Source organism: Salvelinus namaycush, chromosome 40 (assembly GCF_016432855.1).
Source record: "Salvelinus namaycush isolate Seneca chromosome 40, SaNama_1.0, whole genome shotgun sequence".
Taxonomy (NCBI): domain Eukaryota; kingdom Metazoa; phylum Chordata; class Actinopteri; order Salmoniformes; family Salmonidae; genus Salvelinus; species Salvelinus namaycush.
Genome location: NC_052346.1, coordinates 3,615,747 through 3,629,871, shown reverse-complemented (window position 1 = coordinate 3,629,871; position 14,125 = coordinate 3,615,747). Strand labels below are relative to the sequence as shown.

Here is a 14,125-nt window from a genome sequence, read left to right as displayed (position 1 = left end):
TTCCTCTGCAACTTTCTCACTCATCATTATTCACAATTAATTCATGACCATCCGTAATCATGGTAACATCCACATTAATGTAGAAGTGTTAAAAACATTCTATTCTTATTTACAATAAAAGTGACTCCAAAATGACAATTTCAAAAACCAAACGTATGACTACTTTAATACACATAGGTGAACTTGTCCAAATACTTAAATAGTTTAAAACGTTTACATGCTTTGCAAGAATAATGATTCCCCTGATAATCCTGTTTACATGGACACAGGCTACTGATGGGACTTAAATAAATGCAGAAAATCAACAACCAAAATCAAGGTTTTACCACAGCGACAATGTTATTTTTGTGAAGCCTATTAGGAGTTCGGACATATAGTTTGCATGAGAAAACTACAGTTGAAGTTGGAAGATTACATACACCTTTTCCAAATACATTTAAACTCCGTTTTTCACAATTCCTGATATTTAATCCTCGTAAAAAAATTCCCTGTTTTATGTCAGTTAGGATCACCACTTTATTTTAAGAATGTGAAATGTCAGAATAATAGTAGAGAGAATGATTTATTTCAGCTTTAATTTCTTTCATCACATTCCCACTGGGTCAGAAATGTACATACACTCAATTAGTATTTGGTAGCATTGCCTTGAAATTGTTTAACTTGGGTCAAACATTTCGGTTAGCCTTCCACAAGCTTCCCACAATAAGTTGGGTGAATTTTGGCCCATTCCTCCTGACAGAGCTGGTGTAACTGAGTCAGGTTTGTAGGCCTTGTGGCTCGCACACACTTTTTCAGTTCTGCCCACACATTTTCTATGGGATTGAGGTCAGGGCTTTGTGATGGCCACTCCAATACCTTGACTTTGTTGTCCTTAAGCCATTTTGCCACAACTTTGGAAGTATGCTTAGGGTCATTGTCCATTTGGAAGACCCATTTAAGACCAAGCTTTAAACTTCCTGACTGATGTCTTGAGATGTTGCTTCAACATATCCACATAATTTTACTTTCTCATGATGCCATCTATTTTGTGAAGTGCACCAGTCCCTCCTGCAGCAAAGCACCGCCACAACATGATGCTGCCACCCCCGTGCTTCACGGTTGGGATGGTGTTCTTCGGCTTGCAAGCCTCCCCCTTTTTCCTCCAAACATAACGATGGTCATTATGGTCAAAATGTTCTATTTTTGTTTCATCAGACCAGAGGACATTTCTCCAAAAAGTACAATCTTTGTCTCCATGTGCAGTTGCAAACCGTAGTCTGGCTTTTTTATGGCGGTTTTGGAGCAGTGGCTTCTTTCTTGCTGAGCGGCCTTTCAGGTTATGTCGATATAGGACTCGTTTTACTGTATATATAGATAATTTTGTACCCGTTTCCTCCAGCATCTTCACAAGGTCCTTTTGCTCTTGTTCTGGGATTGATTTACAGAGACAGAGTGCGTCTCCTTCCTGAGTGGTATGACGGCTGCGTGGTCCCATGGTGTTTATACTTGCGCACTATTGTTTGTACAGATGAACGTGGTACCTTCAGGCGTTTGGAAATTGCTCCCAAGGTTGAACCAAACTGATGGTCTACAATTTTTTTTCTGAGGTCTTGGCTGATTTCTTTTGATTTTCCCATGATGTCAAGCAAAGAGGCACTGAGTTTGAAGGTAGGCCTTGAAATACATCCACATGTACACCTCCAATTGACTCAAATTATGTCAATTAGCCTATCTGTTTAAAAGGCACAGTCAACTTAGTGTATGTAAACTTCTGACCCACTGGAATTGTGATACAGTGAATTATACGTGAAATAATTTGTCTGTAAACAATTGTTGGAAAAATGACTTGTGTCATGCCCAAAGTAGATGTCTTAACTGACTTTCCAAAACTATAGTTTGTTAATAAACAAGAAATGTGTGGAGTGGTTGAAAAACTAGTTTTAATGACTCCAACCTAAGTGTATGTAAACTTCCGACTTCAACTGTATATATTTATTTTAACTCTCGTCATTCGCACATAAGAGCGAGGCTTGCGCTACCGTTGCTGGCACAGGCGCAGGTCAAATACACAGCTGGAACGCTGATTAAGCTGTTGACATGTCCTAATCATTTGAAAGCTAGCTCAGAAAACAAGGTGTTTTAATCAGTGTATGCTTTCTTCGATTTTGAACTTTCAAGAGTAGCAGAGTAAAGTGTTTAAATGACTTACCATACTCAGCCTACTGCCATAATCAGTTTAATATCAAATTATTAGTGTGCATGTAAACATACTCATCGTCTTATAGGCCCATGTGGGCTGGGCATCCTGAAGATGGATGCCACTATAATATAAATACATCCAATTAAATCATGCATACGCAAACACAAATACTCACACACACACACACACACACACACACAGGATGACCTGCTGGCTGCCTGTCCTGCACTGTGCTCATTAGGGCAGTGTAATTAGTTGTGTGGCTCTGGGGGTCTGCTACAAACACAGGAGAACTGACTGTCACTCATACACACAGACAGGAGAGAGGGAGGGAAGGAAGGGGGAGAAAGGAGGAGAACAGAAGCCTGATTACAGTGGTTATGCATCAAAGAAGGAGGGAGGGAGGGAGGAGCATTAGGCAAGTCAGCAAAAGAGGAATAAAAGGATGAAAGGGAGGACGAGGAAAAATTAGACGCAAGCAAATCAACCTGAATGAGCAAGGTAATCAACTGTCTATCATATAAGCCTTGATCAACAACATAGGACCATGTGTTTGTGGAGAGCAGAAAGGACATGGCGCACACACAGTGGCGCACACACACAGAGGCACACACAGAGGCACACACACACTAGAGAAACATAGATGCACACACTCGCCCTCTCCCCAGCATCCACTTCAGATCCATTTGCTGTTTCCTGAGGGCTACATTAATAGACAAACAAATGAGCTTGAAGGTAGGTCTGCCAAGGAGGAACAATGGAGGAAAGAAGGGTGTGTGTGTTTGTGTGTGCGCGTTAGTGACAGAGAGCAAAAGAGAGAGAGAAAGCATGCGTGTGTGTGTGCGCGCGGGTGATTTGTAAGCAACTGTGCATTTAGACAACTAAATTAAAACGGTAGGTAGCTGAATATTTATAATTTTAAGGTAATGTACATGCACTAGTATGGATGCATGTTTGCATGCATACAATTTAGGCAAGGCTGTGTGAGTGTGTGTTTGCCTGAATGTATAGTGGACATAATTGGATGTGTGACTATGTGCGAATGTCATTTGATAGAGGTTGTGCACAGTACAATCCAGTACTGTATGTACGCAGTTTGGTTGTGTGTGTGTGTGTGTGTGTCTGTCTGTGTGTGACCCTTGCGGAGGTTAAAAAGGACAGTGTGACAGAGACAGAGGAGTCCTCTCCTCAAATGATGCCAGCCATGCAGGTAATAAACCTGGCCCATTCCACCCAGATACAACAGGTAGTCAATTCTAACATATCCCCGGACTTCCCACAGTGACTGTTTTCTCTTCTGTCCTTCCTCAGAACAACAACCCTTCACTAGTCATTATACTGCACACACTAATGACTACCATAATGATCCTCATACATTAGTCATGTCCCTGAGCTCTACACACACGCATGTGCACACACACACAAACACACGGGCACACACACACTTGTGCAAACTCCTACACACTGCGCAAAATGCACACACGCACATGTGAAAACGCACACACATACAAACTGCGGTTTCCTCTGATCTCATCCACGGGACCTCTATCTCTATCAAAGGCCGTGCTCTCTCAGTATCGGACTGTGTTGTCCTTGTTCATCTCTGGTTGAAAGCCCCAGCTCAGTGCTTTGGAGAGAAACTGGTGAAAGAGAGACTCAAACTCATCACTGTCATTTATTCTATTTCCCTCTCTTCCTCCCTTTCTCCTCTGTCCTTTTTGTTCGTGGGGAAGTTCATAGATGAAGAGTACACCTGCATCCCTGGGTCAGGGACACACACACACACGCACACACACACACACAAACACACCTTCTATGCAACAAATTTACATTCATAAAATCAAACGCTGGCACAAACAAGCTCATCAGAGGAAGCCAGAGCTTGTTAGCGCCAGGCTATAATACATGCATGCTTACGTTCCTCTCCCTTTTTAGCATCCCGTGCATACACAAACAAACACATCCATTCCTCTGAGGTGGTGGAGGGAGGCAAAGAGGGAGAGAGGGAGGGGATGAAAAGAGCGAGAGGAGAAAGAGATGGAACACACACTCTTTACTGACTAGTCGTAGACCAACTTTGGTCTGATGAATCTCCTCACTGACAAACTTGCTTTCCTTTTTTTTGTCGCCATGTAAATGGCAAATTACTGGTGATAAACGAAGCCAATTGCTGGTGTATAATGCATTTTCACTGCTAGTAAGCTAGGTGAGTTCTCTCCATTTACAAAGTAAAGCTCTTTAAACTCTGTACGCATCGAATCCATTCTTAAATTGTAAGGAAAATACTGGAGCACACGGTCAATATATTGGTCATGGTTTGCTGTATATCAGTTCAGGTTGTGCATCCTGGCTCCTGGGACAACTACAGGAAGTGGAGACACACACAAACACAGTCAGTCACACACAACAGGGTGTCACATTACCACTGATAGACTGGGATATTATGGTCCCTTGGGGCACTAGCCATGGGCGGCACTGACAGACAGCCGAGGTTGCCATGGAGAGACCCCCCCTCTACAAATTCAGCTTGCAGAGTGAGAAGTCTCTGGTAGGCTACTGGGCAGGAGTCAAAGGTATGGTGGACTAAAAACTCTCTCGCACTGGCACTCTCACACACACAAGGCAGTTTAATCTAGTCACGGCAGGAGAACAAAGAACGGAGGCATTTGTAATCCCTCTCAATATAGTCAGTCCAGCCCAGTCAAGCCCAGAGGGAACGAGATGCACACACATAAGAGACACAAGTAGTTACAGACATGCAAACACACTTATGAAACAAGATAACAGCACACAAACAAACCTTGTAAACATATCAACCCACACACACACATGTGAATATGTAATTGTGTGTGTACACACACCCCTACCTGAGTGTGACCCGGCTCATCTTGGCTGTAATGGGGATGTCAAGCCTCAATCGGTCTTTGGGTTCTCTTCTGTTGGTCAGTGCATGGCTGGCATCCTGTGTATACACACACACAAACACACACACACACACACACACAGTTAGCCAAGTCTACTCTTGGTATCTCAGTCACTCGCTCTCCACTAGTCCACCGACAGGGACACCAATCAATTAATGAATCAAACAAGATTTTCAGTTGATATCAATCACCTAGTCAAGGACCTTTAAGACAAGACAATGGCCAGAAGGACCTGGGTTTCAACCTCCTCCGTGAGTGTCCCCTCTCTCGGTTCTTCTTTCTGTTTTGCTCTCCTTCCGTATCTCTCAGGAGAGAGAGGCTATTTTTAAGTCATGCATGCTAGCGCCACAACAACAGCCCCGGGGTGAAATGTAAAGGAAAGAGGAAAAAAATACATAACGGCACAATCAGACTGTTGACGGAAGAAAATAAAAAATTGAATGGGGAAAAAAGGCCAATACAAAAGGAGGGTCCCAATTACGTCCTTCTGCCTTGTCACTTTCATTGTGTCACCCCCCTCCTCCATTGTCTCAACCCCCTCGTAATGACACATACAGGGGGGCCTCCCACTTACCCCTCCCCCGATCCCTACGCCCTTGGCCAGCCAGGACCCTCGGTCCGACCCCCGCTTCTCCTCCCCTAAACACACATCTCCACACCACCACATGATGCTCCATGCACAGATAGACAAATAGTGACCCAGTTATTAGGTCGCTAAGCGGTTATCCACAATGGGCCACATGTTACCATGTCTCCATTGTTATTGTGCATCGTCCCTCTATTCCTCTATCTCATCCATTAAGAGCTCTGCTATATTCACACGGCCCAGGGGAAAATGGACAGACAAACAGAGAAAGAAGGGGACAGGGCGAGTGCGAGAAGGAGGGGGAGAGAGAGGACGACAGGCTAAGATTGGGTTTAACCCTTTACACTCGTGGGAATTGGTCTATATGAAAAGGGGTAAATTTAAATGTTTCTTACAAAAGAAATATGGTAGCAATTGAAAGGGGACGCGTTAGAGAATATGGGGAAATTATTAGACCAAAGTTGAGGACACAACAGTTCACCTGACAAGACTGAAACCAAACATTACACTGTTGATTTTATGTGCATTTTACATTGTGTACTTTTGATAACAAAATGTGAAAATACTCTAGATACATTCAGTAACATTATAAGAATATTCTTGTAAGATTTGGGGTAGGTGCAACATAAGACAACATATTTTGAAAGGTTTGAGAGAGAAGACTAACTGGTGTCTCCAAGTGGCCACACACACACACCTCCAAAGGGTACACAGTTCCTAAGTTATTTCAATGCTCTTTTATGAATCAAAGAACAGTCAACAATACATATTATTATTTCAGCTCTCCTAGCTGTGCCGTTGAGGAACTAGAGCAAGTACACTTGTAGTTGTTTTGTTTGGAACAGAAATCCAGCATCCCCGCCATCACACAATTACTGTTGTTGTTTACACAATCCAAAAGCCGGCCATTTTAAATCGCTATCTGGGTCAGGTGTGCATCATTTGAAAGCCTTTTCTATTGCCAACATGACTAGCTGAGTTAAAAAACGACTATCTTACAGTGTTAGGTTTTCGCAAGGCAATTCAGAGATACAGATCGTTATTTGAGTGCATTCAGGTGAGTGTTAGCTAATTTTCTTAACAATAGACTAACATAGGATCATTCTGTTCAGAACAACCCAGGGTATGACGGCATGTCATCTTGCAACTGTACGTCAAACATTGTGATCGTAAACGTTGACACGTGAGTTTTATGAAACGGAAATGTGAGGTTCACATTTGGACTCACGGGTGTTTGGCTTGCTTGTATGACATCAAAGCGGTATTTATTATAATTCTCAATGTCTCATCTTTCTAAATACATAGAGTTCTCTTCAATTACAGCCTTTCCCTCACTCAGACAACAAAACATTATCAAAAATTGCCCAATTAGAGGGAAGGATGTGGGCAACTTCTTGTTGCTGCAGTACTCAAATTCAGAACCATTGACCAAAATATCCAACTGCGTTATTAATTATCTCCCATGATTAGTATCTAATACATTCTAATGAAAACGCACTGAGGCTTGAATTTAATAAAGTAAATAATATAATAGTATGCTGCTGTGTTTTTTTATTTTCGTGACTGTTTTTTCCTCAGGAGGCATTAAGTATTCTGCGGTCAAATACATGCCAACGTACATGACAAATGAGGTGTGTGTGTGTGGTTGTTGTCATACGCATGAGAAATGAGGTGTGAGTGTGTTTTCTCTGGGAACGCTACTGTGATCTGCTACACGTCAGATGTGGTGAGAAATGGTGTGTGTGTGGGGCTGGGTGTACTTTCCTGTGACCCTTGATCCCCGTCATATCCATCACAGAATTGCCCCTTACTCCCAGCTGAAGCATTACCCCTCTAGGGAAGGAGTCAGGACACACACGCACACACACACACAAAACTGACGTGAGCTCCTCTGTACAGTTCTCACTCAACATTACAGGGTATGAGTAGTAAAACCAAACCAAAAACTGACGCCATTTAAATCTTTCACTACATTCACGCTCTTCGCTCCCCTTCTTTACATGCAGGGTAAAAAAAAAAATGCAGTTTTAGTGTTTGGAGGTGAAATATGGCCTACGTCCCAATACAGTACCTATAGAAAGTCTACACCCCCTGGAACTTTTTTCACATTTTGCTGCCTTAAAATAATGTCATCTAAAAAGGGATTCAATTACATTGTTTTCCTACAGATCTACACAACTTACTCCACATTTTCAATGTGAAAGAAAGTTGTAGAAAATGTTCCAAATTAAAAGAGAACCTAAAAACTGAAATATCAGAATTGGATGAGTCTCCACCCCCCAGAATTGGATAAGTCTCCACCCCCCTTCCACTTGGTGGAAGCACCTTCGGCAGCCATTACATGTGTGAATCTTTTGAAATGACAACTCATATGGCAGCCTATAATATATATACACTGAACCAAAATATAAACGCAACATGCAACAATTTCAAAGATTTCACTGAGTTACAGTTCATATGAGGAAATCAGTCAATTTAAATAAATTCATTAGGCACTAAACAAAGGATTTCACATGAGTCACATGACTGTCACAGATAACTAAAAAAAAAAAAGTCCATTATGTTGTGTGACAAAACTGCACATTTTAGAGTGGCCTTTTATCGTGGCCAGCCCAAGATGCGCCGGTATAATGTTCATGCTGTTTAATCAGCTTCTTGATATGCCACACCTGTCAGGTGGATGGATTATCTTGGCAAAGGAGAAATGTTCACTAACAGGGATGTAAACAAATGTGTGCACAAAATTTGAGAGAAATACGTTTTTTTTGTGCATATGGAAGATTTCTGGGATCTTTAATTTCAGTTCATGAAACACGTGTTTATATTTTTGTTTAGTGTACATTTCTTTTGACAAAATTTCTTCATTACATTTCGTTGGGAATCAGTAATGGATTGCAATATTCAAACCTTGACTAGACCACTAAGGAAAAGTGGAAAGACAACTTGGTCTGTCTTTGGCATAAACATCTGGGCTCCCGAGTGGCGCAATGTTCTAAGACACTGCAAGAGGCGTCACTGCAGTACCTGGTTTGAATCCAGGCTGCATCACATCCGTCCGTGATTGGGAGTCTCATAGGGCAGGGCACAATTGGCTCATCGTCGTCCATTGTAAATAAGAATTTGTTCTTAACCGACTTGCCTAGTTAAATAAAAGGTAAAACATTTATTTTTTAAATACATCTGTGTAATTGTCTCGCTGAAAAATAAAACTAACCCAGGGTTGGTTTTTCCTCCATTTTTTTACCTAAGCTTTGCTCCTTTTAGATTTATATTGATCCTGACAAGTCCCAGTCCCTGCCGATGACAAGCATACTGATAACATGACGCTACCAAAACAATATTTGAAAATAACACTTGTGTTGTATTGGATTTCACCCAACCATGTAGTTATTAATTTAGGTCAAAAAGTTGATTTATTTTCCACGTTGTCGTGCAGATTTACCTAACAGCCCTGTTGCAAACAGAATGGATTATTTGGAGTGGATTTTTTTACTTTGACTTTGTCATACAGGCCAGTAAAATGGAATTAATGCAATATTGTTGATCCCTTTGTGTTTTCAAGTATTGTGGAGGCGGCATCATGTTCTGTGTATAATTGTCACCGGCAGGGACTGGGGAGTTTGTTAAGATCAAAATAAATACGAAAGGATCAAAGACCAGATAAAATGTTATTTATTTTTTTTATTTTTTTTACAATTATACACATTTTAATATGCAAAAGACACACCAGAATGACCTTCCAAGAGGTGCTGAGTGTTCCTGAGTGGTCTAGTCTGTCCTGACTTAAATCTGCTTAAAAATCAGAGACAAGGTTTGAATATTGCTGTCCATTAATAATGATTCCCAACCAAATTGAATAAGCTTGAGCAATTTTGACAAAAACAGTGGATACATGTTGCCCTAAAGTAAAGTTGGTAGAATCGTATTCTAAATGATTCACAGCTGAAATGGCTGCCAAAGGTGCATCGACCTTCGTAATAACTCAGGGAGGGGGGGTTCTACATCTGCACCATTGAGAGCATCCTAACCGGTTGCATCACCGTATGGCAACTGCTCGCCATCTAACCGTAAGGCGCTGCAGAGGGAAGTGCGAACGGCCCAGTACATCACTGGGGCCAAGCTTCCTTCCATCCAGAACCTATATACTAGGCGGCGTCAGAGGAAAACCCAGAAAATTGTCAGAGACTCCAGTCACCCAAGTTAAAGACTGTTTTCTCCGCTACCGCACGGCAAGCGGTGCCAGAGCGCCAAGTCTAGGACCAAAAGGCTTCTCAACAGCTTCTACCCCCAAGCCATTAGACTGCTGAACAATTCATAAAAATCGCACACTTTGATACCGCACTCTGTGCATCGTCCCAGAACGTCACCGTAGCAGAAACATCTACTGTATTACGGGACGAACTGGGATGTTTATCGCTGCACTGACCTTAATTACACAATCTTACTTTCACCATCCCCTCTTCAGAAAGAGAGGAGGGAGGGAGGGAGGGAGGGGAAGAGAAGGGGAGAAACTCAATTGCATACTCCTCGCGTCCTCGCCTCCTTCTCAAAATCCATTGGAAGAGAAGGTCAGATGGGAGGGACCTCTGGCTTTTGCATCCAATGAGTTTTGAGAAGGAGAGATGACGTGAGGAGTATGCAATCGAGATCTTCCCAAGGAAAGAGAGTGAAGGAGAAGACGGGTGGGAGGGAAGGAAGGAGAGAGGGAGAGAGATATCAGAGAAAGAGAGGGAGAGAGAGCGAGCTGGATCAAAAGGAGGGAAGCGAAGGATGCAGTAGAGGAGTATGGATGAGATGGTAGTGCGTCGATCCTTGGGAAAAAAGAGTCCGTCCCAAATGGCACCCTATTCCCTACATAGCGCACTACTTTTGACAAGGTCCCCCATAGGGCTCTGGTCAAAAGTAGTGCACCGTAGGAAATATGGTGCCATTTGGACTGCAAGGGAGGTAAGGTTGCCACCAGATACAAGCTATTCCAACTGGTAAGGACGACAGCCGTTGTGTAGCCTATGGGCGATACGGATATCACTTTTATTGATATCTACATACTGTACCACATTGGTGTGAATCACACTGCTGCCCTCTATTAGCTATTTGCGCTTTACAGATTGTGATTGTTGTGGATGGCTGTTCACAAATGTGTCTGTGTATTTTAACCCAATAATGGTTACATTTAAAAGTTCAAACTGCCAATCAATCATTGTTTTAGCGACCAGTGGACAGCCAGTGAAAAATGTGCTTTTGCAACTGCTGCACGGCGCAGATCCCAGCTGATGGAATACACGTAAGAGGGAGTTCCTCCCATCTAAACTATCAAGTTGGTTGTTGATCATTGCTAGACAACCATTTAAGCCTTGCCATAGAATTTCATGCCAATTTAAGTCAAAACTGTAACTAGGCCACTTAGGAACATTTAATGTATTATTGGTAAGCAACTTAAGGGTAAATTTGGCCATGTGTTTCAGGTTGTCCTGCTGAAAGGTGATTTTGTCTCCCAGTGTCTGTTGGAAAGTAGACTGAACCAGGTTTTCCTCTAGGATTGTGCCTGTGCTTAGCTCTATTCCCTAGATTTTTTTTTGTAAAAGAAACTCCCTAGTCCTTGCTGACGACAAGCATACCCATAACATGATGCAGCCATTCATTTATTTGACCCATAATCCAATAGGTAGGTGCCCTTCTTTGTGAGGCATTGGAAAACCTCCCTGGTCTTTGTGGTTGAATCTGTGGTTGGAATTCACTGCTCGACTGAGGGACCTTACAGATAAATGTATGTGTGGGGTACAGAGATGGGGTAGTCAAATCAAAAATCATGTTAAACACTATTATTGCACACAGTGAGTCCATGCGACTCACTATGTGACTTGTTAAGCAAATCTTTACTTCTGCATTTATTTAGGCTTGCCATAACAAACGGTTTGGATACTTATTTGTATTAATTAGTAAACATTTCTAAAACATACTTCCACGTTTACATGATGAGATATTGTGTGTAGACCAGTGACACAAAATCTCAATATAATACATTTTAAATTCCAGCTGTAACAAAGCATGTGGAAAAAGTCCAGGGGTGTGAATACTTTCTGAAGGCACTGTAAGTCCTTCATTTTGGAGTTATTGAAGATCAAGGGGTATTAAATGAATTTTAATAACTGGAATACTGATAGACTTGGGTTTTTAATGTAAAGACATAGTCTAATCATATTATTATCTGTAGTTAAAAGCAATGGGTTAGAAGAAGCCTACATAACCAACCCATAACGTAAAATGCAACATAAATTTATGGCCATCTATCTACCTCTAACATTGATTTACCTTGTAATAGATGTTGCGCAATTGGTAATATTCATTTTTGTCTTCTTCTAATGCCTCTTAAGGGCAAAGTAATCTACAAGTAACTGAAAATAGTCAGATCCCGTTACTGAGATTGGGTAATCCAAAAAGTTACAGTACTGATTACAATTTTGGATGGGTAACTAGTAACTGATTACATTTAGAAATTAACCTACCCAATCCTGCACTCACGAGCCAAAACACTCTGGCCCCACTCAACCTGTCTCTCCAAAACCACCCCTGAAAAGAAAAGACAGACGAGGGCTTCCTTAAATGGTTCCCTATTTTCAAAAGGAGAGAGTTCTTAAAACGCTGAACCCTTTCAAACTCCTGCCTCTGGGTCTGTATTCGGGGGGGGGGGGGGGGGGGGGCAGTCCCTCTCTCCCATCCATCAGAAAGAGAGAGTGACTCAAATATTATTCAAAAGCCCCATCCCATCGTGCAGAAGGCAGCAGAAGGACAGACAAATAAAATGTGATTTGATTTTGAGAGGGGGCGGCATCCCTTTTTCTCTCCCTCTATCCATGATTGTGTCCCAAGTATCTCTTCTTCATCCCAAAGTGTTCTCTTGTTCACATCCCTTCACTGACTTGAAAGGAAATGACTGGTATAAGAAAGCCCATGCCTCCACCAGTCCAATGCTGTTATTACTATTGGTACGCAACGTATAGGTTTACAAGACAGAGGCCAGTTACACACCTACCTTAATTTACACCAATGTAAAATGTGAAAACAAAAACATTGGGAAGCACTGTCTCAGAGGAAAATGGGCAGAAATAAATAAAATCACACAAGCCACTTCCCATGATCACACAGAGACATATTTTATGAGTGTGCTGTGAGACCCAAGACAAAAATAACTCTGTGGTTGGGAGGGGGGGCTTGGTGGTGAGGTCTCACAGAGGGCCGCAGGTGCTGCTAGCACTGAGGATTAAAAACAACCTCAGAGAGAGGAAATTACTGAGACCACAGGGCTGCTCGGAGGAAAGGAGGTTGGGAGGGAGGGAGGGAGGGAGGGAGGGAGGGAGGGAGGGAGGGAGGGAGGGAGGGAGGGAGAAAAGGATGGGCAGAATGAGCTAGAGGGCGCAAGGCGGAGGGAGAGGGTGTGCTAGAGAGGGACAGACAAAAAGGAAGGAGGGAGAAGGGGGGGGAACATGGAGGAGTTACAGGTAGCAATAGCCTGCAGACTAGGAGGAGAGGATAGGAATACAATAGGTGATACAGGGAGCGTTCCCAAACAGGGGAAGAGAGGGTGACGGGTAAAGACAATGGAGAGACACAGAGATCATACTTCCATGCCCCGGTCACGGACTGTTTGGGAGGCTGAGGGAACATTTGTGTGTGTGTGTGTGTGTGTGTGTGTGTGTGTGTGTGTGTGTGTGTGTGTGTGTGTGTGTGTGTGTATGTGCGCTCGGCAGAGCCTCTTATAAGGAGCGACTGTAGGAGTCTGCTTTCTTAAGAGGGGACAGGTGTGAGGTAAAGATGGAGGTATAGGGGTAAGAGTACAACGGCATGTCCTCCAGCGCAGGGACAGGGCAACATAGTGATTTGTCTGGGTTACAGGACGTAAGTTGTCAGGTGGTGGAAACATAGTCAAGTCTCAAACAGAGAGAATAAATAAACTAACCTCTAGACCAGGGGTGTTCAAATCCACTGTGGCGGGAAGATAAAGAAATCTACCAGCCACTCAGATTTTTTACCAGACAAAATATTGTTTTCGGTATAATTACACACAAAACCCCCGCACAAAAAACAGATGAGCATGCTTAGTAATGTTTTAAAACAAAAAGTGAATTATTACTAGTAAAAATGTGGTATATTGCTCAATTTAATTGTATATTCTTGTAACCTGAGTCTTTTAACCAAAATATCACAGAGGAAAAAATGTTAAGCTGACCCTTTTAGGTTACCTTGGTAAGAGGGCCACTCAAGTCATCACTTGTGCCTGTGAGAATCTCACTAGTAGAGACTGACAATGTCTCTTTTTGCTAGAAGTGGAAGCAAAATCCAACATTGAAAAACAACCATGTGAACAAAACAAAGTAAATTGCCAAGAAACCCGGGGACAAAGTCTCACTTTAGTAGACTTTAGAGTAAATTAGACCA

General features: G+C 42.4%; 1 protein-coding gene across 1 annotated transcript in view; it reads right to left on the bottom strand.

Annotated features, from left to right (window-relative positions):
* Window positions 1-14,125, bottom strand: part of LOC120033764 (partitioning defective 3 homolog B-like) — a 183,918-nt gene that overhangs the window by 109,517 nt on the left and 60,276 nt on the right. Inside the window, exon 5 of the mRNA XM_038980218.1 lies at window positions 5,047-5,141. Within this exon, the coding sequence (XP_038836146.1) occupies window positions 5,047-5,141 (95 nt within the window). The remainder of the gene's footprint in view (window positions 1-5,046; window positions 5,142-14,125) is intronic.